A 24239-nucleotide genomic window follows, 5' to 3' on the forward strand; every position below is an offset into this window, starting at 1 on the left:
GTACAGTCAGTATCTATAAAAATGCGACATAACGTTACATCACATCTACAGAATGTGTTACCAGGAATGTTAGCTATGATTTGCTATTCTCACACGCAAGCGCACACACACAGTATTTTAAGGAAAGGGATAGGAAAGGTAGTATTTTAAGCAAAAGGATACTCGCCTCGAACTACATTTCCCATGATCAACAGCGCGTAACACCGGAAGTAGCGACGTGTTCAGTCAGTTGAGTAGTTCAGGAAGCATCAGGATTCTCGGATAAGCAGCAAGAAGAGTTGGTGCTTTCTCCTGCGAAGGAGTTTAGCCAAACAGGTAAAAGCCTTTCAGAGAAGTGATATTCATTTCACGCATTAAAATAAAGCGGTCATTCTGTCCCAAGACCTAACGTTACAATTACAAACGAGACTGAGTAATGTTAGGCCTTCTCAGCTCTGACGAATGGACTAACGCTAGTTAGCAACAAGCTAACTGAGCAAACACATTTGTCAATTGCCTAACGTCAAGCTAATAAACTATCAGCACTTGTTTTGTAGAGGGTGAATTATTAGCTAACTTAGCTAGGTATAGCTCTTTGGTTGGTTCATATAACATTACAAGTACACGTAACGTTAGGCATGACGTTATATCGTTTTGATGTAATGTCACAGCTAGCTTTGGTTTAGCGTCCTCTTGTGTAGCTAGACATGTCAACAAATGCGTTATAGTGGGACTGTGGTTGCGTGTTCAACTTAAAAAGCCTCAACCCCAAATACACGAGTTCGATTCCCCCCTACAACCAAGACTGCAGGAACACGCTGGCCCTTGGCATTGTGCCTTTAAAATGTATTATGGTAGTCTGTTTAAATATTCTCTGGCGCAATGTTACAGTGTTTCCCCTAGGTGTGCTGCTTTGGGGGGTGGGACAGGCAGAGGCGGGGGGATGAAATGAAACGGGTGCACATAAATTAGACAAATACCATAAAAATAAATAAATAAAAATTATCAGGGGCCCCGCCCCTTAGTGATACCTTCATGTGCAGTAACATATCCATTCTTAGAGTTCACAGAAAGATCTAAAGATTGATATTGAATCACATGTCGAGTTGTAAACCTAAAGTTAACCACAGGATTTGGCCTGATAGTAGTCCTGAGGCTGGGCTGGGCACTACTTTACACTGCGTGGGACAGGAATGTTGCGTTCAAGCAAGCTAAAAACAATTTGTATGTCTGTCTGTCTGTATGAGTATGTATGTCAGCTCACCTCAATGCTGCTCAATTCATTCTGGATTGTCTACCTTTTCTAACAAAGCCCTTTCAGATGTGGTTAAATGTAGCATTCACCTAGAACCCAATATGCTTCCTTCTCTCTTGTACAGTATGTAACCCAAGTTGTTTTGCTGCTCTCCTCCTAATGTGCTTTTTAGCGCCATGTTGCCGACCACCTCACAGCAGGGCAACGGCGCCCTCACCTCCAGAGACGCCGCGCGGCACACTGCGGGCGCCAAACGCTACAAATACCTGCGACGGCTGCTCCGCTTCAAGGCCATGGACTTTGAGTTTGCACTGTGGCAAATGCTTTACCTGTTCACCTCGCCGCAGAGGGTCTACCGCAACTTCCACTACAGGAAACAGACCAAGGACCAGTGGGCCAGGGACGATCCCGCATTCCTGGTGGTGCTCAGCGTCTGGCTATGTGGTGAGGCTCTTCCTCTAGTATAGACCTTATTCGATTGACGTCACTCACGTACGGGCACGCCCACCGCTGCCATGTTCTCGACATAGCGCTGCAGCTCTCAAGTGACAACCTATGTGAGAGCAGCGTTTATAGGAAGCTAGCCGTTAGCATTACCTGTATCGTTCCTGTTGTGTTCAGATGGTGACCTGCGTTAGGCATGGCTGTAGTAATGACAGCAATAAAGTCCCCGTGGTTTGTTTCTATCTCTACCGTCCACAGACGTGAAGGGAGCGAGACTGAGGATACGTCAGCACAGGAGAGGTGTGTGGATAGTTGGGAGAAACAGGGGAAACTTTCTGACAGCAAAGTCTGTTCACCTCATTTTTTCTTTTGTTTATTATTACAGGCATTAACGGCAGCATACAAACAACAACTCTGGGGTTTTTATTGCTGTCATCACTATCGCTATTTTGTAATGGAACAGAAACGACAATAAGGCCGTTACTATAGTTGTCAGCTGCAGGACGGTATGTCAACAATATGGCGCTGTCCGGGGTTACCGAATAAGGTCTATAGTTGTTTTGTTTATTCGTCAATTGATTCGTTCATACACGTGTGACAGTGTGTCCCACTTTGTGTGGGACTGCACACCCTTTATCTCCATTTTCCAATGTCCCACAAATTGAGACGATGTCCCGCATTTTGATTGGCTCTAGTTTTCAAAAGTCAAACCGCTGCAGGACAGACGCTTTTCTAAAATCTGTCTTTTATCCAATGACTGTGAAGAAAGCAAGGGAGGCTGTCACCACAGGGCTGTACAGCAGCTGCTGAAATAACTATCATTAAATTTTAGAGGGAGAGAGCGATCTACTATAAAAGTCTGAATAACTTTAACATGATGGTGTTTTGAAGGCACAATCATGCCATGTGTTGATATCGGTTGTTGGAGAAAATATAGGCAAGGTCGCTTAAAGCAGTGGTTCTCAAAGTGGGGTTCCAGGGGCTCCCCAGGAAAAAGGGGAATAATTTATTTTCACTATAATTCCATCCATAAGTAACACAATGACAGAATGTATGACTATTATGACTATATAAAAGCAAAGATGGGGGACCCTGTGACAAAATTGTAACAAATGGGGGTCCGTGGTCTAATTTGTGAATTAGACAATGAACACTTTTAATCCACAGTAAAGTTCCTTGATATAAATGTGTTTGCTTTCTTTTTCTTTTTTGGGAGATAGCCTAGTTCTACTTGCAGGGGGGCAGAATAGAAACATTTATTTTTTAAGTTAGAAAGACATGTAAAAAAAAAATAGACACTCATTTGTCCGTCCTTTCTCCCCCTCTGTCCCTGTGCAGTGTCTACAATAGGCTTTGGCCTGGTGCTGGACATGGGCATCTTGGAGACTCTGAAGCTGCTGCTGTGGGTGGTCTTCATTGACTGTATTGGAGTCGGCCTGCTCATATCCACCCTCATGTGGTGAGTAGCAGGTCTGTTGATGTCCTTGCACACAGATGCATCGCCAATTGCTCATTTTAACCACTAGAGGGTGAAGTGAGCCAGGTTTAATGAGATAAATACTGAGGGGGCACGGTGGCTCAGTGGTAGAGCTGTCGCCTCACAGCTAGAAGGTCCTGCGTTCGATTCTCACCTGGGACGCTGTGAGCGCTGAAGGAATGCGTGCCCGTCCGCGTGTCCTCGAGTGCCCACCGCCCGGGTGGGGTCGTCAAAAGGGCCTTTCTGTGTGGAGTTTGCATGTTCTCCCCATGCCCCCTGGGGGTTTCCTTCATATAGGAACCCCCTTCACCAAAACATGCAATATCCTGGTTGCTAATGTGGTGCCTCCTCTGGTCGTTAGGGGCGCCTGTTCGGAGGGAGGGGAACTGGTTGGAATAGCGTGATCCTCCCACGTGCCATGTCCTACCGGTGAAGCTTCCCCTGTCAGGTGAAAAGAAGCGGCTGGCTAACTGCCCATGTCTCGGAGGAAGCATGGAGCCAGTTTTGGCTCTCCCCAGATCGGCAGAGGGTGGAGCAGCAACCAGGATAAATAAATTAAATTAGCACTAATGGGGGATAAAAAATTGGATAAAAAAGCTGGGGTAAAAAAAAAAAAAAAAGATAAATACTGGTACATTAGTGTTCAAATGTTGACGAAGGTGTCTCTTTATAGTCCTGGTATTATTCACCTTATGTAGCCCCGCCCACTTGACCCGTTTGTGTTACGACTTCCTGTTCAAAACACCGGCTGTTTTACCTGCTCAAACCAGAGGTCGTCTCTCTGATCAAAGCTATAGTGACTCACTGGAAGCAGCAGGCTGCGGGTCAAAGCTATAGTGACTCACTGGAAGCAGCAGGCTGCGGGTCAAAGCTATAGTGACTCACTGGAAGCAGCAGGCTGCGGGGATCAGTTCTGCCACAGGAAGTGTAAACACAATCGGATCCGATTGTGTTTACACTTCCTGTTAGTCTCTCAAGCCAGACTGTCTCTTCTACATAAGAAGGTGAATAGGAGTTTTCTCTATGTGCCACCACTGCTTCACAACATGATTTCACCAACCTCCGATTAGAACACTCGGAAACCACAAAGAAAAAAACTCATCAGGTGGAGGAAATATGTCTCATTTGGATTAACGGCCACTCTACTTGAAGTTGCATTGTCAATCTAAATCATAGGAGTGTAACTATCATACAGTACAACAAAACCTACAACTACATCTGACTTTGAATAAAGAACACATACTCAAATTGTGGCGTGCAGATGATTTAAAAACATGAATCCTGTGAAAACCTGGACTGTAAAATGGACTTGTATGGTTCTTTATGTGAAATCAAGTTCTGGTGTCTCTTGTAGGGTGGTCACCAACAAGTACCTGCTGAAACAGCCCAGTAAAGATTACGACGTGGAGTGGGGATACGCCTTTGATGTCCACCTCAACGCTTTCTACCCCCTGCTGGTCATCCTGCACTTCCTACAGCTCTTCTTCATCAACCGTGAGTGGTTGTGTGTGTGTGTGTGTGTGTGTGTGTGTGTGTGTGTGTGTGTGTGTGTGTGTGTGTGTGTGTGTGTGTGTGTGTGTGTGTGTGTGTGTGTGTGTGTGTGTGTGTGTGTGTGTGTGTGTGTGTGCGTGCGTCACTTATTACTTGTTTTGAAGGTCCCATACTATTCCCCCTTCCCTTTTCATGATTTTGTTTTTAAATCTAAAATATTAGGCTAATAGTTTTTTCTCTGAGTAATATTCACCTTATGTAGCCACGCCCATTTGATCCGGTTGTGTGGTCGTGTCACGACTTCCCCGCTCAAAAAAAGAAAAAGGCCAGCTGCTCCAATATAATCTAACTCTGAATTAACTAATAATTTAGCCAATTGTATGTAAGTAACATACCAGATAAAAGCAAACGGCAATGTCTAAGAATGCAATGCCATGTAAATGGCTCGTTAATTCTCGCATTCCAGGGAATTACGTTAACGTCTGCGGGGTCTTATAGACGTAAGGGGCTGGCGCTGCGCTCGGAGGAGAGAAAACCATCCGAAGCTTTCTTTGTTGGAGTCCAGGTATGTTTTACAAGAAAGTGCTCGTCATTGTCGACCATAACGTTATCTGACCTGGCTAACAGTGGATACTCCGCTTGCTTGCTGTGTACCGAGTAGGGATGCACATTTTCCGCAAATTCCAAACTCGATCATTGGTAACGTTAACAATCAATCAATCAATCGATTAATTGTAATTAAAAATACAAAATTTTCCACTCCATACCAAATGCGTTTTTTCCTCAATAAAACCTTTATTTATGCAGCAGCAACTTATTGTATATTTATCACAGCATTGCATAGCATAGACTACGCTATGAAACACATAACAACGTAGAGGCATAACCTTTTGGGCTCACTTACCCACGCAGATTGTTTACTTTTTCTGCTGCAGTGCGTCGCAGCTCTTAAACGCTGATGCAGAGTTGCTCAGCTCCAGTCCAGGTGAGACTAGGATCCCGAATGAACATTGTTCAAGTGATTGTTGTACATGCGTCACAACTCTTCCTCTTCCTCGCTGATGGTGGCCGCGTTGCTCCAGGTTTGAGGAAGAGGAGCGAGCCAATTTATCCCAATGAACACTGTAGAGCATCTTATGACTTGTCTGAAAAGGGCTATAGTGATGTAGCCGAGTGTCCGGGTCCGCCTATTACTTACACTTTGTTAATAAAATAATAAACGAGAGTCAGGCTGTAACGTTATAACACGTTTCCACATTTATTCTCAGTTAGCGCCTAGCGTTAGCACTAAGCACACTACAAGTCAACACCGGCTCTGTCTCTGTCAACAACAAAGTCCCCCACTTCCTGTTCTACGGCAGCTCTCGAGGGCACAAACACAGAGCCTCGCATACACGCTGAACAGTCTGTTACAGTGATATCATTGCGCCCTGTGGAGGATCATTGAAAAATGATTTGAAAACACCATCTAATGCACGTTGCTTTTATGTTTTGTTTTGATCGAGTCATTTTTCTTTGCTCGAGTAAATCCTTAACGAGCATGTAATCGAGTTTCGATTAATTGTGTGCATCCCTAGTACCGAGCTCAAAGTAGTAGGCTACGTTCTTTGTTTTACCCCCCTGCACTGTCCGCTACAAAAACAACTCTCTTCTTCTGACGTTCTCTTGTATTTGGCGCCGTGACCGCCGGAAGTGTTAACACGACCCGGAAGAATTTGGCCCACCCCCGCGTCTGAACATAAGGTGAATACTGTAAATAATTGCATTGTGCATCATGTTCTCTCATTTAAAACAAAGGGCCATTGTTGGCTTGTGGCAAATGGTGGCCATTGTTTTGAATGAGCAAGGCTAACGATCCTAGCTGAGTTGTGGTGACAAAGCCAGACTTGGCGTTGTGGATGATCATGTTATGATGTTGTGAGTGACGGTGGTTTCTTGTTCTGCTGTGTGTTTCAGATATCGTGGTGATCAACTCCGACTGGTTCCTGGGTTACTTTGTAGGGAACAGTCTGTGGCTGATAGCCATCGGGTATTATCTCTACATCACCTTCTTAGGATACAACGGTGAGTCCCCTTCTTCCACATTTAAGTAGACCGAGTTCAAGCGGGACTTGGAGTTTTGTCAGAGGGAAATGTGCAAAAGAACCAGTGTACACTAGTATATTGGGCCAATATTGATCTTTGATCAATAATCAGATCTGCTCCAGTCAGTGTGGTTCTCCTCTAATATGATGATATGATGCAGTTTGATTGATTGCATATTGACTGTAGAACTGATCAATACTACACTGGTTTAGGGCTGGGCTAGGGATCTCACGATACGATACGTATCACGTAGGGCTGGGTCGGTTTGAAAATTTTAAAACCGGTTCGATATTGCCGTCTAAACCGGATCGAACCGGTATACCGATTTTTTTTGTAATAATTTTTTTTTTTTTTTTTTTTTTTTTTAAGCAGGGCTCCCGAGTGTGGCCCATAACTGTCTGTAGTGCAACTTCAGTCCACCTGATAGCGATAATACACCTCTAAGCTGGTATTGTCAACCAGCAATGATACTGAATAAAAAGAAGCAGGACACCTGTGTAACAAACACACCCTGTATTTATTTCTCATAACTATTCAGCTCAACTTTTCTTCTAAACATCAAAATAATAAATGAAATAAGACTTCTGCCTATAGTGCAACTTGAGAAAAGGCTAATAAAAACACAAGCAGTGCAATCAGAATGGATTGGCTTACCGCTGAGCTGCCTTATAAACTTCAAAACTCACAAATTCACACAATATAGGGCCTAGGCATGGGTCGGTTTGAACATTTTGAAACCGGTTCGATATTCCCCAAAAAAACGTATAAAAGCGGCTGCAGTTGGTGGCGATAATGCACCTCTAAGCTGGTATGCTGCCAACCAGCACGAACACTGAATACAAATAAGCAGAACCTTTTAACTGTAACAACACACTGTTTTTATTTCTCATAACTATTCAGCTTAACTTTTCTTCAAACATCAACATAATAAACAAAATAAGACTTTTGCCTACTAGTGCAACTTGAGAAGAGGCTAATAAGAACAATAGTGCAATCAGAATGGACTGGCAAAAAAACTAAAAAAAAATTTTTTTTTTTTTTTTTTTTTTTTTTAGGTTTTTTCGGTTCGCACGTGATCAAACCGGTTTGGGCTCATATACCGAACCGAACCGGTAAAACCGGAAATCGACCCATGCCTAGTATCACGATACTTGGGTCACAATACGATTGTATCACGATATATTGCGATGCGATACATATTGCGATATTCTACAGAATTTACTCAAAATTAAATAATAGAGCTAAAGATACAACACACTGTGTACCACCCAGGTAGTGTAATAATATGTACATCACTTTATACTGATAAGTTAGTGGACAAATTTAGTCAAAACTACTGAGTGTTGATATGGGAACGCATCGATATGGGAAATATCGATACAGTATCGATTAGGGGTGGGAATCACCAGATGCAGAGGCCTGGCATGGCATGGCCTGCAAAAAAAAAATATATATATATATAGGTATATATATATTTATTTATTTTTTATATCGCGATACTTGCCGTCCAAGTATCGATACAGTATCGGGAAATAAAATATCGTGATATATTGCCGTATCGATTATATTGCCCAGCCCTACACTGGTTGTCTATGGGAAGCCCAACCTGAACTGATGCTAACGAGACATTTTGATTCTGATCCACACAAGTATGCGCAAATATCTTAGGGTTGTCGAAAGTATTGGCACATATCGATACTAAAAATTTGAAAGGGATACAATACTCATTTGCAACAGGTTGATACCTGTTATATATGTATATGATCAAAAAGTATCCATCCGAAAAATTTGAAACGGTTACAATACTCATTTGCAACAGTACTGGATACCGGCAGTGCTTTCTCTTAATGAAAAATCAAACATACTACTGATTTTTCTCTCTCTATCATTGGTGGGTATCGATAGGCTGACGACTAGAGCAGGGCTAATCTGCTGTGTAAATGCAAGGATTTTAGTGATTATGTCTGTCCGTCCATCTGCCTTCGCTTACTTTTATGCCTCTGCATTTCTTGACAACACCCTCCCCCCTCTTGTCCCATGGTGGTGGATAAAATACTGGGGGAAACACTGAGTACTGTGAAAATGGTCAAGATGTTGAATATCACCTCTGGTCTGAAGGTGGTGAGATATTAATGGACTTTTCTTCTGCTCTCCTCCACACAGCACTACCTTTCCTGAAGAACACGGTGGTGCTGCTGTACCCCTTCGCTCTCCTCGGCCTCGTCTACATCCTGTCCATCTCTCTGGGCTGGAACTTCACAAAGGCACTGTGCTGGTTCTACAAGTACCGAGTCCAGTAAGACCCGGTGCGGCTCACCCAGGGCGGGGACACCGGTGGGCTCCCGAACGGACTCGCAAAATCAACTCTCACTCCCAGTTGACATATCCCCTTGTTGGCTGTCAGTCACTATCCGTGCGAGTGCTCCTCCTCCACCTCCTGCTTGACTCTCAGTGAACCGGGACGCTGGCTGGTTGTTAGTTGATTGATCCCAGTTGACTCCCGGCTCACTTGCGGTGAAATGGTTGACTCTTAATCGACTCTCAGTTGATTTTCTGTTTGGCTCTCATGTTGAGCTGGAGCTGCAAAGGCAGTGGACACAATTAGTTTGGACTAGTTGTGGAAACCACCAGGGGACAGAATGCAGATAACAGCTTTTATTGTTGTTCTTTTGTATCATTTGTAAATAGTATTCTGGCCGGTTGTATACACACACACATTGAATTGAATTGTTTCTGAAGAGGAAAAGCTTGCTATTATTTTGTTTGGTTTTCTTAAAAAAAAATTACTTAAAGGATAAGTTCACAAATGAAAATTCTGTCATTATGTACCGGTACTCATCCCTGTGCTGGTGGAAGGACGGGTGAAGGTTTTTATTGCACAAAACTTTTGTGGAGTTTCACAGCAGAACACCGTTGTAGAATTCTCCTCAACAAATGAAGTGGATAGCAACCAACTTTCAAACGTAAAAAAAAAAAAAAAAGCCTGGCATAATCCAAGTCTCCACAAGCCCTGAGATGCCAAATTGACGAAAATATGTCATTTACACCCTTTTTTTTTTAGCTCAAATCTTCACTGTAGCCATGTGGGCCAAGAATGTGTGAGGCACAGTTACTGTAGCCTGCTACAGTGAAGATTTCATCCAGAAACATGGTGTACTGTAAATCATGTCTTTTCAAGTCAACTTGGCATCGCAAGGCTTGTGGAGACTTGGATTACGCCAGGTGAGCAGTATGGAAGCTTTTTTTCTCTCTCTCTTTTTTAACATTTGAAAGTTGGACTCCATCCACTTCAGTTGTTTAGGACAGCCATTCCCAACCGGCCCACTGGGGGTAGGGCAAACTGTTATTATGTGTGAAAATGCATTTCTCCGTTGTTGAATGATACCATTATTTAACTTGTAATCAATTATTTGTTCATTATTAGACTATTGCAGACAGCCCCTCCATTTTAGTTTCTGATTACTGTGTGGTGCTGATGGACAGCTCCTTTTATCGTTCCAATACAAAGTGCTCTGAGGACACATTATTTGGCCTGCGTACTGTTTACGGTCGGATGTGGGCCGCTGACATTTTTGAGATTCAAGTGGGCCACCAGTCCAAAAAGGTTGGGAACCGCTGGTTCAGGAGAATGCTGCACGTTGTTTTGCTGTGAAACTCCACAAATGTTTTGTGGACTAAAAAACAGCACCAGCATGGGCGTGAGTAGATGGATAATGACTGAATTTTCATTTTTGGGTGAACTTATCCTTTAAAATACTTTAAATTGTGTTTATTGAAGAGAAAAATATAGGGAAGAGGACATTGGGATGCGAGTGAGTGACTTTCTTTGGGCGTAGCTTTTTACTCAAAGTATAGGCCTACATTCCAAAGCACTTTGAATAAAAAGGTTTTATCAGAAGTTGGAATTGCCTCAGTAGACTCAGTTTTATTCTCTGCAATTTGTATTAATAAATGTGTCCCTGCAGATCTGTATCTACCCAATCGGTAATGCGCCTAATTCCCAGCAGAGGCCGCCATTTGCTGAGCCAGTTTACGTGCATGGCTCCATTTTCATCTTTGAATAATGGTTAGATCTTCCCCCAAAAAATTGCCAATGCATCGTTCACAGGTAAATTTCAGGAAACTTGAGCTCCTGTTAAAATATCTCACACTCCAAAATATCTCAAAATCCATCAGTTCCCAAAATATCACAATGTCATTGTACAATTTATGGTTTTATCTTCCAATCCAGCCACAGAGGGCGCTGTTGCTGTCCCCATTGCACACCCATACCCCCCCCCCCCAACTGAGTTTTACAGCTGCTTCTTTCCCCATGTAAGTGGACGGGGAAAACTCTTTCTGGGCTGCAGGGTGTCATGTGACTTGTAATACCAAGCTTGGCCACCATGTTCAATTTGCTTCATGTGACCTGATGCTGGGGGCCTGAGTGGCACACAGCAGGGCCCAGGTGCTGTCAGTGTTCCTGATGACCCTCTGCCACGCCCACCTCTAGTACCTGCACAGAGACAACAGACCGCAGCAGCACAGACAGTACCTGCACAGAGACAACAGACCGCAGCAGCACAGACAGTACCTGCACAGAGACAACAGACAGCAGCAGCACAGACAGTACCTGCACAGAGACAACAGACAGCAGCAGCACCTCTAGTACCTACACAGAGATGACAGACAGCAGCAGCACCTCTAGTACCTGCACAGAGATGACAGACAGCAGCAGCACAGACAGTACCTGCACAGAGACAGCAGCAGCACAGACAGTACCTGCACAGAGACAACAGACCGCAGCAGCACAGACAGTACTTGCACAGAGACAGCAGCAGCACAGATAGTACCTGCACAGAGACAACAGAGAGCAGCAGCACAGACAGTACCTGCACAGAGACAAGAGACAGCAGCAGCACAGACAGTACCTGCACAGAGACAACAGACAGTACCTGCACAGAGACAGCAGCAGCACAGACAGTACCTGCACAGAGACAGCAGCAGCACAGGCAATACCTGCACAGAGACAACAGACAGCAGCAGCACAGACAGGGTGCAGAGGGGTGTCACTCGTCACACTGGTTTAACAGGCTGCAAATCACACCCATTGTTCTCAGCCAGAAACCTTGAAATATAGTTGTGTGTGTTGACTACCAGGAGAACACCAAGCGGCTCAGAACTGCAACTTTACTATAATTCACCTTGTACACTTATGTTGTTAGTCTCGCTTGCCTTGTGTAGGCTAACTGTTTTTTTCATCTCAGGAACATAGCCAAGCTCCGGGGCATCCTGTCCACCGCCGAGCTGGAGATGGCTATCCATGCTTTCATTTCCTCCCGGCTTGACTACTGTAATGCCCTTTTTTCCTGCCTCAATAAAACTTCAATAAACCGGTTACAACAGGTCCAAAATGCTGCAGCCAGACTACTCACCCGGTCCAATAAAACATCCCATATTACTCCGATCCTTTCCGCCCTACACTGGCTCCCGGTCCACTTTAGAATCCATTTTAAAATTCTGGTTTTCACCTTTAGGGCTGTCCATGGCCAAGCCCCCGCATACATAGTTGACCTTTTTCACCCTTACACACCAAACCGGGCCCTGAGGTCCTCTGAGCTAGGCCTCTTGGGAGTGCCTCGAACCAGGCTGACTACCAAGGGGGACCGTGCTTTTGCGGCTGTGGCCCCTAGGCTCTGGAATGCTCTTCCCCAGGGCCTGAGAGCCTCCGCCTCAGTGGAGATTTTTAAAGTACAATTAAAAACTCCTTTTTAGACAGGCTTTTGATTTGTCGTGATTTTATGTAATTTTGATCTGTTGATTTATGTACCATAAGTCTGTTTTATTCCTCTGTTTTATGTCCCCTGTTTTATATTTATATATTGTGCTTATATTTTGTAAATGTTGCTTTAACTTGTTAAGCACTCTGTACATTCGTGTTGAGAAGGGTGCTATATAAATAAAGTTTTACTTACTTACTTACTATTACCCCCCCCCCCCTTTCTCTAGAAAATAAATCGGCTATAGCTGATATAAATCTATATAACATAAATATAAATATATAAATAAATATAATATAAATATAAAATATATCAATAGAAAATAAATCAGCTATAGCTGATTTATTTTCTATTCAAGTCTATTTAATTGTAAGAGCTGACTCAGTGTCAGATCTGGCCTCCAGTTTCAAAACTCAAGGGACAAACATGAACAACTGTAACTCAGCTGGTAATCAATCAAGAACGGAGAGATTTCAGCGCGGCTACGGTTTGAAATTTCGCAGGAGACAATTTCCTCCCAATAGCCTGGGACATGCAGTGTCCACAGCATATGGCTCATGACCGGCGATTAAAGGGACAGAACAGTGGTGTAGGCAGTAATTCAATTGTGGGCCTGGATAAAATTGGGTTGGCCTGTATAAAATTGGTGGGGCAATTGCATGATGAAATTTTGCATATCATGAAGTCGTCATGCATCTGGAGATGATGTGCCCTGCGTTTTTAAGCTATAAAACCATTAGCTAGCAAGGCAGCAGCAAGTTTGTCTCTAGATAATGAGAAATGCCCCTGGGACAGAATGCACTGTTTTGTAATTGTGCAAATAAAGGGGGGAACTATGTTGTTAAACTGCATGCTTACATTACCTGCATAACGTCTCCTTACATTTAAAAGCTGCTGTAGACTATTAGCAGAGAGACATTCTGTAGCCTATAGTAAGTTCTCCTCTCAGGCTGCAGCACTTTGGAATCAAGTCGCCATACATTACAGGTAAAACAAAACTTTCTAAATATCTCACTCTATTTATTTAGGTATTCATGTGTCAGCAATATTCAATATGGGGTGGGCAACTATTTTTCATGGGGGGCTACATGAGAAACCCAGATTGTTGCCGGGGGCCGAACAAATATTGTCATGCCATAACCCATGGATGGGCAACTTTGATGATAGAGAGGGCCACAAAAAAATGTCCTCGCTACCAGATTTTGCTGAGGGCTGAAGGGCGCCAGCGCAAAAAAAAATTGGGGCATTTGAAGCCAGGTTTAGAGGAATAACTCATTTTAAATTAACAGTTGTGATGTCATTATTCAGTCTTAACCACCAATATTTGATCCTTTTCTCACTCACTCTTATGTCACCACCTGCTCTCCCTGCAGGGCTTGAAATTAACTTTTTTCACCACCTGCCAATATGGCTGCTAGATTTTAAAGTTACCAGCCAATTAGAATTTCCACTAGCCGAAATGTTTTTCTTGAAATAAACCAGAATATGAGTGGGTTAATTTAAGCATAAGTATCAGTAAGTGGCCGGGATTCTCAAAGCCTGTGTTGAGGGTCACATGAACAAAAATGCACTCTTGAAGCTAAATAAATCCAAAACCAACAAGTTAATTATTTAAATTTCTCCTTCAATGTAGAAGTCATTTCTTACACATGAGATTACTTTGAGCCTTTTAGTCATAAAAATTATTGAAAGATATTCCATATTCCGGACTGAAATGCTATAACAGAAGAGTATTGGCCAGAATGACATGAACATTTGGACACTTAATTCAGCGGGTATCTTGCATGTTGCGTTCAGGTGCACTGTAAAAAAAAAAAAAAAAAAAAAAAACAGGGCCGTATGTTGCCCATGTGTGGATTAAATGCTACAGTACAACAAGTTAGTGGTGCAGTATTTGAATATGTAGCCTAACTATTTGTGATCTAGTGATTCCATACAGAATGGATGTTATAGCCTACAGTAAGTATATACTTCAGTAATGTTAGAAGTAAATGTAAACAGTCTAAGGTAGATTTGTTTTGAAATTTAGATGTAAAATGTTTTTTTTGTTTTTTGTTTTGTATAGTCTCACCCTAGCCTCCAAAATGAGTTGAGAAGAGTCTGTTGTGAACAAATTAGGATAAGTGCCTGTACAACAATAACATCAGGAAGATCAGAGCCTACCTGTGCATGCAGCACAACCAGTGGCGCCGGAAGGAGTTTGCAATTAGGGGGACAAAAGCAGGAAGGGAGTCGACGCTCGTAAATTATGTTTCAATAATGGGAGACTAGAAGGAAAGTACGATAAACTTTAATGATAAAACAAACAACACTTAGATTTGGCGAAGGACTCCATGGTATGATGACGCTCCTCTGAGACAAGAGGAGGACGTCAATGATTTATAGGATAGAGAACCCCCATAGGGAGTTCTACTGGAGTCATGAAATTGGTGGTGTTCAGGGGAGGAGGAGGGGCGAAGCAACAGCTACGCAGGAACAGCAGCTATGGGTGACAAACAGGGTGAGTTACAACTTGCAAGAGTCTGAAATAGAACTTCATTTAGGTGATTGGCCAACAGCCGAAGAGAGGGAAAGCGTGGGAGACATTGATTGGACAGGGATAAAGAGGGCGTGCATATTTATGAATGGCTGATGTAACCTGAGGGCGTTGCTGCAGGGGAGAGAGAGATGAATGGAAAGGAACCATGGATTCGTGAATGGGATGGATAAACAGTCATTGACTAGTGAAGTAGTCTTCATTATTGAAAACAGTCTGAGACATTCTTTTTTTGGACGTTTGGATGATTTTTAGCCATATTTAGAGGAATATCTAATAATTAACATTAGGATTATACTGTAGTGATGTCATTATTCAGTATTTTCTCCTTTTCTCACTCAGGTCGTTGGGTTGTTTGAAAAAAATATATATATATTTTTTTTAGAAAAAAAAAATATATTTTTTTTAGGGGGACCAACTTTTTAGGGGGACAAATTGTCCCCATGTCCCCCTGCTTCCGGCGCCCGTGAGCACAACTGCTAGTAGGCTACAGACGCTGGTAACAACATGCCTAGACAACTGCAACTCCTGAATCTACTTCCTCCTTTGTCTCCCATCTCTCCCAGACAGGATGAAGAGGAGGCTGGTGATAGACGTGGACATCGGGGTGGACGATGCCCAGGCCATCATGGTGGCTCTTGCGGCTCCCGATGTGGAAGTCCTGGGAATCACCTGTTGCCATGGCAACACACCCCTCGATAATGTCTGCAAAAATGCACTCCGTATCCTGAAGGTCTGCAAGAGACTGGATGTAAGTTTGAGCGTGTGTGTGTGTGTGTGTGTGTGTGTGTGTGTGTGTGTGTGTGTGTGTGTGTGTGTGTGTGTGTGTGTGTGTGTGTGTGTGTGTGTGTGTGTGTGTGTGTGTGTGTGTGTGTGTGGGTCGCATGAGACATTGAATTCAAATGGGCTTGTCTGATTTCTTTCATTTTTATTTATTTATTTTTACACCACACACAATTTAAAAATATGGAAGAGGATTAGGACCACATGTGAAAAAAATATTTTGAGTTCTGAGTCAGGATTCTGAGAATACAGATAGAATTCTGAGAATAAAGTCAGAATTCTGAGAAAAAAGTGTGAATTCTAAGTTTATGTCTGGGCTCCCTAGATTTTTGTGACATCAAAGTGGAGTCTCACAAGCCAAAAAGGTTGGGACCCTCTGTCCTACAGGAAGCTAAACCCCATCTTAAACTACCAGATCCCGGTGTACCGTGGCTGCTCAGAGCCCCTGCTGGGCCAGAACATCCATGCAGGGGATTTCCATGGGATGGACGGGCTCGGCGATGCCCCAGACCCAGACGCTCCCGGCCTGGAGCTGATGCAGAAGGAAGGAGCTGTGGAGGCTATGATCAGGATGGTCAAGGAGAACCCTGGAGAGGTGGGTAGACGCTCAAGCTCCACTACAGCCATCCAGTGTCCGAGCTAAGAAATCACCATGTTTCAATTCTCATTGGCTGATGTACACATTCATCCTGATAGTGCAATGGGCAAGTTACTTTTTCTTTTTCTTTTTTACTGAAAGTTACTTTCAAAATGTAATATACATATTACATATTACTAGTTAATTTTCATTTGAAAGTAATAAGTTACTTTACAATATTACTGTCTGTGTAGAGTAACTCGTTACTTATTACACTACTTTTCCGCCCAGGAACATCCCGACAAATAATTTCCACCGCCTTGAAATCAGTATAAACAATCCAAAATTCTAAATGTTATCCTTTTCCTTTGTTATTGTCATTGGTCAGTGGTTATTTGCATAAAACAGTTTGATTAGGAAATTATTGTATCTTTATTTAAATATGTGCTTTGATAAAATAAAAAAAAGTAACTCAATTTGTAACTTGTATTACTTGACAAAGCAACTGGTATTATATTACTGAAATCCTATAAGTTATATTACCGAGTTACTGCTAAAAGTAATATATTACATGTAATTGTGTTACTTTTGTAATTAGTTACCCCCGACACTGTAAATAATATTGATACAGTATTGGCTGTTTTCTGGTGCATGGATCTGGCATTGAAACCAAAGAGAGAGTTTGATGGTAAAGTAGCTATGGTGGAAGGATACATCTGCCCTCCATCCTTATAAGCCACATATGGGCACAAAATGTGGCATGCGGCCCACGGGCGCCCCCTGTGTGGCCCGCAATGGAATTGAAAAGAAATATATATATTTTTTGACAGTGCACCTGAACGCAACATGCAAGATACCCGCTGAATAAGTGTCAAAATGTTCATGTCATTCTGGCCAATACTCCACTTCTGTTATAACATTTCAGTCTGGAATATGGAATAGCAATAATCTTTATGACTAAAAGGCTAAAAGTAATCTCATGTGTAAGAAATTACTGTTCAACAGTCATTTCTTGCGGCCCTGCGGCAAAATGCGGCCCCAGGGCCCGACTCAAAGAAAAACAAAACGACCCCCAAAAACTCAATAAAAGGCAGAATTATGTTAATAAATATCATCTGCTACAGCCATTGGATTTGTATCACTATTATCAGGAGATTAACAAGAAATGACCAATCACAGCGGGAGAGAGGGTTAAAAATAGGGAGACTCCCGCGAAAATCAGGAGTGTTGGCCGGTATAATCTCCAATGTGTGGCCCTTCGCTTACTTGATGTAAGTCAGTATGGCCCTCAGGAAAATAAATTGCCTAGCCCTACTTACCACCTACTCTTGCATGTTTAATTCACCCAAAAATGGGCCAGTAGTATTTGCGCATTGTCACTCAACTTCTACAGCTTGACTTCAGAGGTTCAGGGAGTCAGGATCATGACCTAACCTGGAGGGGTGTTGGTCATTTCAGATAACCACACGGCTCCTTATCACAAGGATGCTGGTTAGGGGATGGGCATCACTTTTTATGGCATCAACAACATCTTCAGCAAAACCAGCAATACACCTGTTTTAGCTTTATTCAGTTGTACACATTGAACTCTGTCTCCTCTCTAATCTGTGACTCCTGCCTCCATTTGGCTCTGTTAAACAGATCATTGCATTTATTCATAAGTTACAGGGCCAGTGTTGGGGGTAACTCATTACAAAAGTAGTAACTCAGTAATATAACTTACCAAAAGAATTCCAGTAATAGTATAGGCTTCCAGTTACTTTGTCAAGTAACACAAGTCACAAATTGAGTTAAATGTCTTTTATGAAAGCGTACATTTAAATATACAATCATTTCCTAATCAAATTGTGTGTTTTTATGCAAATAACCACTACAATAACAACGAAAAAGGATAACATTTAGCATTTTGACAGTTTACATTGACTTCAAGGCGGTTGAAATTATTTGTCGGGATGGTTCCGAGGTGGCGATGTCATTCTGCTACTGCTGTTATTTTGGTGAAAGTAATGCAAAAGTAGTGTAATAAGTAAAGAGTTACTCTACACACAGACAGTAATATTGTAAAGTAACTTATGACTTTCAAATGAAAGTAAATAAAATATAGTATATTACATTTTGAAAGTAACTTGCCCAACAACACAATTCTGCGTACACACACACATTGACTGAAATTTTAAAGAGGTAATGCATTTTCTTCTAGCCTGTTTCTTCTCCACAATGCACTTTTTGTCATATTCCTCTCTCTCTCCCTCCCTCTAGGTGAGTCTGGTAGCCACGGCCCCCCTCACCAACCTGGCTGTGGCAGTCAAACTGGACCCTTCCTTCCCTGAGAAACTTAAGGGGGTCTATATCATGGGAGGCAACACCGACTGTACGTTTGTGTGTGTGCGTGTGCGTGCGTGTGTGTGTGTGTGTGTGTGTCAACGTCAACTATATATTTTATATCAATAATTGCATACTTTTAGTAAACGGAGAGAAAATACTTTGTTGTGTGTCTAGCCAGGGGCAACACCACAGTGTGTGGGGAGTTCAACTTTGTAGCAGATCCTGAGGCCGCCTACATCGTGTTGAACCAATACTCCTGTCCCACCTACATCGCTTCTTGGGAGTTCAGCTGCAAGAACAGCCTGCCATGGGTGAGGTTCCTATGATGGCTACCTCAGAAATGTAATGATGTTGTCATGATGTTTACCATAACTGTCGCTGGAGAGTTCAGTTAAATTGTGTGATAATAACAAATCAGCTTTATGCATCATCTTAGGCACCAAACCGACACAGTTTCAAGGAGGGAAACAGTTATTGGATCCATGTAACCAGACAACGTACATTTCTTATTTCAGTTCAATGGAAATTTGTCATTCGTACACTACTAAAATGAAACACATTTGAAATGCATTTGCATGATCAGCACAAATGGCTTAGCTACACTTAGATTAATTCATTCAGTCAGTTTATCTGAGCTCTATTTGAATCAATTTAATAAATGATGCTACTTCACTTACATGATTCAAATTGTTGGAAATTTCTACAAAACAGACTATTTTGATTGATTGATTGATTGATATCTTTATTGATTCAATAAATACATGATTGTGAAAGACAATATAAGAAACAATATTGATCAAAAGGAATTAAACACAATAAAGCCCGAGGGCTTGTTTCCATTGTGGTCCTTGACATATTTTGTACACTTTAAAGTAAACGTAAATAAATAATTACATTTTTAAGTGTTTATATGCATTCACTTGTCAGTCAGTCAGTTCATGCAGTTGTGAGTTTAATACATAGAGCAATATTTTGCAACCCACATCACAACCAATTAAGTGTCGCCGTTTAGGGGGACACGGTGGCGCAGTGGTAAGCGCTGTCGCCTCACAGCTAGAAGGTCCTGGGTTCAATTCTCACCTGGGATGCTGTGAGCGCTGAAGGAGTGGGTGCCCGTCCGCATGTCCTTGAGTGGGGTCGTCAAAAGGGCCTTTCTGTGGGGAGTTTGCATGTTCTCCCTGTGCCCCCTGGGGGTTCCCTTCATATAGGAACCCCACACCAAAAAACATGCAATATCCTGGTCACTGATGTGGTGCCTCCTCTGGTTGTTGGGGGCGCCTGTTCGGAGGGAGGGGAACTCGTTGGAATAGCATGATCCTCCCACGTGCTATGTCCTACCGGTGAAGCTTCCCCTGTCAGGTGAAAAGAAGCGGCTGGCTAACTGCCCATGTCTCGGAGGAAGCATGGAGCCAGTTTCGGCTCTCCCCAGATCGGCAGAGGGTGGAGCAGCAACCAGGATAAATAAATTAAATTAGCACTAATGGGGGATAAAAATGGGATAAAAAAAGCTGGGGAAAAAAATATAAAAAAAAAGATAAATACTGGTACATTAGTGTTCAAATGTTGACGAAGGTGTCTTCAATTTTCTGACAAATGTTTCACAAACTTTCAATTGCATTACAATCAAGAAACCTTTTTTTAAATGATCACTCTCTTGGTCACACAGAAGTAATGAATTTTTATTTATTATTTTATTTTTTATCCTTTATTTTCCAGTCTTTCTGTGATGCTTGGCTGGCCCAAAACACTGACAAGGCTCGTTTCATGGAGAGGATTTTCAGCCACACCATGAAGGTAAGAGTGTGCCAGTCATTTTGGTACATATAGGTACACTGGAATACAGAGAAAACAATATCTAGAGGACGTTTACAAAATAGCCTAATAAATATACAGTCTGATTACAAATAGTGACAACTGTAATCTGAACAAAGATGACCTAATGATCATAGATGAGACCACCTATTGGATTACTCTGAGAAGTGCTTCCAGGCAAAAGCACTTTGTTTTTTGGATTATTATGGACCGAATTCTACTGTAATTCAACCTAAAATAAGTTAAAGGAGAATTTCGTTTTTTTTAACCTGGACCCATCTCCTGGCAATAATTATGATTTGGCCACTCACCCAGCGATGTCCGCAGCGTTTCTGGCCGTCCTAGCGTTGTTTTGAGATCAATAGCGTCCAAGTCAGTTGTAAAATGGAGCTGATTTGGGGCCAAGTGTGAGCCTGTCTTTCCTGCATCTAAATAGCTATTTTTATTCCCGTTTTCGCCACATATCGTCATAATCTGATCCCTCAAGAACCACCAGAGTGATATTTCGCCAAAGGCTGTTTCCTGGAGTCTCCCAGGGATCAAATTGCCTCAAACGTGATCTCGGTCACCAAGTCTCGTCAAGTCCCGCGATACTTTCCTGCCGACTGGCCAACTACAGGTAGGACGCTTTGCGGTGGTGGTTTTAGCATAACCTATGTGGGGTTTGGCATAACCTTCGTTATTTCGAATCCCACATAGGTTATGCCAAACCCCACATAGGTTACGCTAAAACCACCACCGCAAAGCGTGTACCTGTAGTTGGCCAGCCGGCAGGAAAGTATCGCGGGACTTGACGAGACTTGGTGACCGAGATCACGTTTGAGGTAATTTGATCCCTGTGAGAGTCCAGGAAATGGCCTGGGGCGAAATATCACTCTGGTGGATGTTGAGGGATCACATTATGACGATATGTGGCGAAAACGGGAATAAAAATAGCTATTTAGATGCAGGAAAGACAGGCTCACACTTGGCCCCAAATCAGCTCCATTTTACAACTGACTTGGACGCTATTGATCTCAAAACAACGCTAGGACGGCCAGAAACACCGCGGACATCGCTGGGTGAGTGGCCAAATCATAATTATTGCCAGGAGATGGGTCCAGGTTAAAAAAAAACGAAATTCTTCTTTAAGATTTTCTTTTTTTTCTTTCTTTTACCGTGGGATCGTCCAATCACTGATGACCTATTTAGAATGTTTATAATTGGCCCTGAATAAACCAATTAACAGAAAAAGTTGTAGTACTTGTATTTGTAATAGGGGGGAAGAAATGATCATCTCAATAGTAATATATGCCATTATATTTGAGAGAATGAGAATAGCTGTCGTGTTTTTGTTGATATCAAAAATGTGTTTCTCATAATTAAGAGTTATGTTGTATTGGTGTTATTGCAGATGGCCCAGACTGCGAGGTATCAGAAGGAGCTGGCTCGTTTCACTTCATATGACACCTACGCCATGGCTGCTGCCATTGACGACACATTTGTGACAGAGAGCGAACAGGTGAAGATCTACTGTTTTTATCCCTTTAACATTTCCCTTTTTCCTTTTCAGCAATACAATACAACATACTTTATAGCTATTGAGATACTGTATCACACAGTAATAATAACCCACAACATGTTTATATGAATAAGTTTGTTTTGCTAGAATTAGATCTTCATCTCAGTTCGATTGGTCAAAGGAACAGCTGTGGATAGAAATGCACCAGAATGATCGAATCGATTTCTTCTTTTAAAATGTCAGAAATGGTGTAAAAACATTGAATACACATTGTTATTCCATTTGAATGGACAGTTTGATAATCCACAGCATTTTCAGATGAATAAATGTCCATTTTACTTCTTTCTCTAACAACAAGGATTCTGCCAATATCCAGAAACACCCGGGTGTCTGGTAGCTCTTCTCTGGGGGGAAATATACAGTAAAAACACTACAGAAAGGAGTGCTTGGCAACATAAACAAACCAAATAAAGGAAGTAAAAACACAGATATCCAAGTTTACCCCATTAGACACTTATCTGAACATGTGGCAAGAGTTGTTGTTGATGGAGAGAGGCGCAAATGTGTAATATCATCTTCCTCCACCAGGTGGGAGTGACAGTGGAGCTGGAGGGGACCTACACCCGAGGCATGATGGTGCTGGATCATCTGGAGATGCTTAAGAAGAAGCACAAGGCCATCATCATGAAGGCGGTTGACCTGGAAAAGTTCAAGAAGATGCTGATGGACTCGCTGAAGTAGAGTGGCTACACTCTGGGTGGAGCAACTCGCCCTGAAAATCACTGACAGAAATTGATTTTTTTTTAAACAAGGGGAATCATCACTTACATCATAAAAGCACAACTCGATTTTATGAACCAAAATTTTTATAAAAAAATCCATCTTAACTTTTTTCAGTTCACACTGAGCGACGTGGTAACAAGGACAAGAAGAGGTCACATGTCAGATGGCAAGTAGTCATTCAGAGTTTGGTGGCTTTAAACATCAATATATCATTGATACATTAATTGTGATACTTTGTATCAATCTTCTTTACATAAAATTGATTAAGTGGGTTCTGTCTGTGTAATGCTCTCATGGAGTGTCGAAACTCTGACTAAACACTCAGTTAAACCAGAGTCAATGAAGATAGAGCCGTAAGTAAGTTTGACCATTTACTTGTCACTCTTCTTGATTAACACGTTGTATGGTGAAAACTGTAAATAAAAACAATACAAAAAACATTCAGTGTCCGTGTTTTACATTGTACATTGTTATCTTGCATTGTAGATAGCATTCAACATGGCCACTGGCATTAGCATTAGCCATACACATCTGTAAACAAACAGTTTCTAAATAACTTAACAAAAGTCACTTTTTGACTAAATAATTGAAAATATATGTCCAACATGTTTAAAGTCGATAAATTAACTTACAACATTGCTTCACGATGCCTGATGTAGGGTGCAAGGCAAGCGGAATTTGTCGGATTGTGTTCAGAGCATTCTTTGTCTCTCTACAGGACCATGAGGAGCTCAACAGGAAGAGACTAAAACAGGAAGTGATGTCATGTTTTACAAAAATAAAATGTGATTTCAAACTAAAATAGATCTCCCAAAATACTTCTCAACTGTAAAGTATTTTAATTATTCACTTCTCATTTTCAACTAAAAATTATTATAATTATTTAAAGAAGAAGTTAGTAAAAATTAAACAAATGCCTTCAAGGCAACACACTCCCCGCCTGACCTATGTGAGGTCACTAGAACTTGTGCAAATCCAGAACATTAGTCTCGAGATCAGTCTTTGGGCAGAAGTAGAACAACTTCTACAATTGGTCTAAGAAAGGTTTTCACACTGCCTTGGTCGGTGGTCTTCACCTCAACCTTTCTTACAAGTCCATCCTTTCCAGGGAATGTGGTGGTGATCCTGGCCATGGGCCAGCAGTTGCGGGCGGTCTGCTTGTCCCTGAGCAGAACTAGATCCCCAACTTGAAGGTTTCTGTGAGGCAATGTCCACTTCTGTCTCTGCTGCAAGGAAGGTAAGTATTCATGGCTCCAGCGGGTCCAGAACTGGTTTGCAAGGGCCTGAACTTGTCTCCATTGCTTTGTGTACAGGTCTTTGGCCGAGAATTCCCTGGGTGGAGGTGGAACTCCTGACTTCTGCGTAAGGAGCATTGAGGGTGAGAGTATGAAGGGTTTTTTCGGGTCTGCAGACACAGGTAGGAGTGGTCGCG

General features: G+C 42.2%; 2 protein-coding genes across 2 annotated transcripts; both read left to right on the top strand.

Annotated features, from left to right (window-relative positions):
• Positions 1-236: 236 nt before the first annotated feature.
• Positions 237-10620, top strand: LOC310774002 (protein unc-50 homolog). Its single transcript, XM_083634053.1, has 6 exons — positions 237-315; positions 1407-1678; positions 3017-3137; positions 4510-4649; positions 6603-6710; positions 8895-10620. The coding sequence occupies exons 2-6, from the start codon at positions 1411-1413 to the stop codon at positions 9029-9031; spliced, it is 774 nt and encodes a 257-aa protein (XP_083490179.1). The 5' UTR covers positions 237-315; positions 1407-1410; the 3' UTR covers positions 9032-10620.
• Positions 10621-15597: 4977 nt separating this feature from the next.
• LOC310774001 (inosine-uridine preferring nucleoside hydrolase-like) lies at positions 15598-22765 on the top strand (the record flags this gene model as incomplete). The annotated part of the gene is made up of 7 exons (XM_083634052.1): positions 15598-15777; positions 16225-16404; positions 18646-18757; positions 18886-19022; positions 20428-20505; positions 21917-22024; positions 22613-22765. 7 exons carry the CDS (start codon positions 15598-15600, stop codon positions 22763-22765), a joined length of 948 nt encoding a protein of 315 aa, XP_083490178.1.
• Positions 22766-24239: the final 1474 nt, after the last annotated feature.

This window comes from Poromitra crassiceps (genome assembly GCF_964638095.1).
Source record: "Poromitra crassiceps genome assembly, chromosome: 3".
NCBI classification, from domain to species: domain Eukaryota; kingdom Metazoa; phylum Chordata; class Actinopteri; order Beryciformes; family Melamphaidae; genus Poromitra; species Poromitra crassiceps.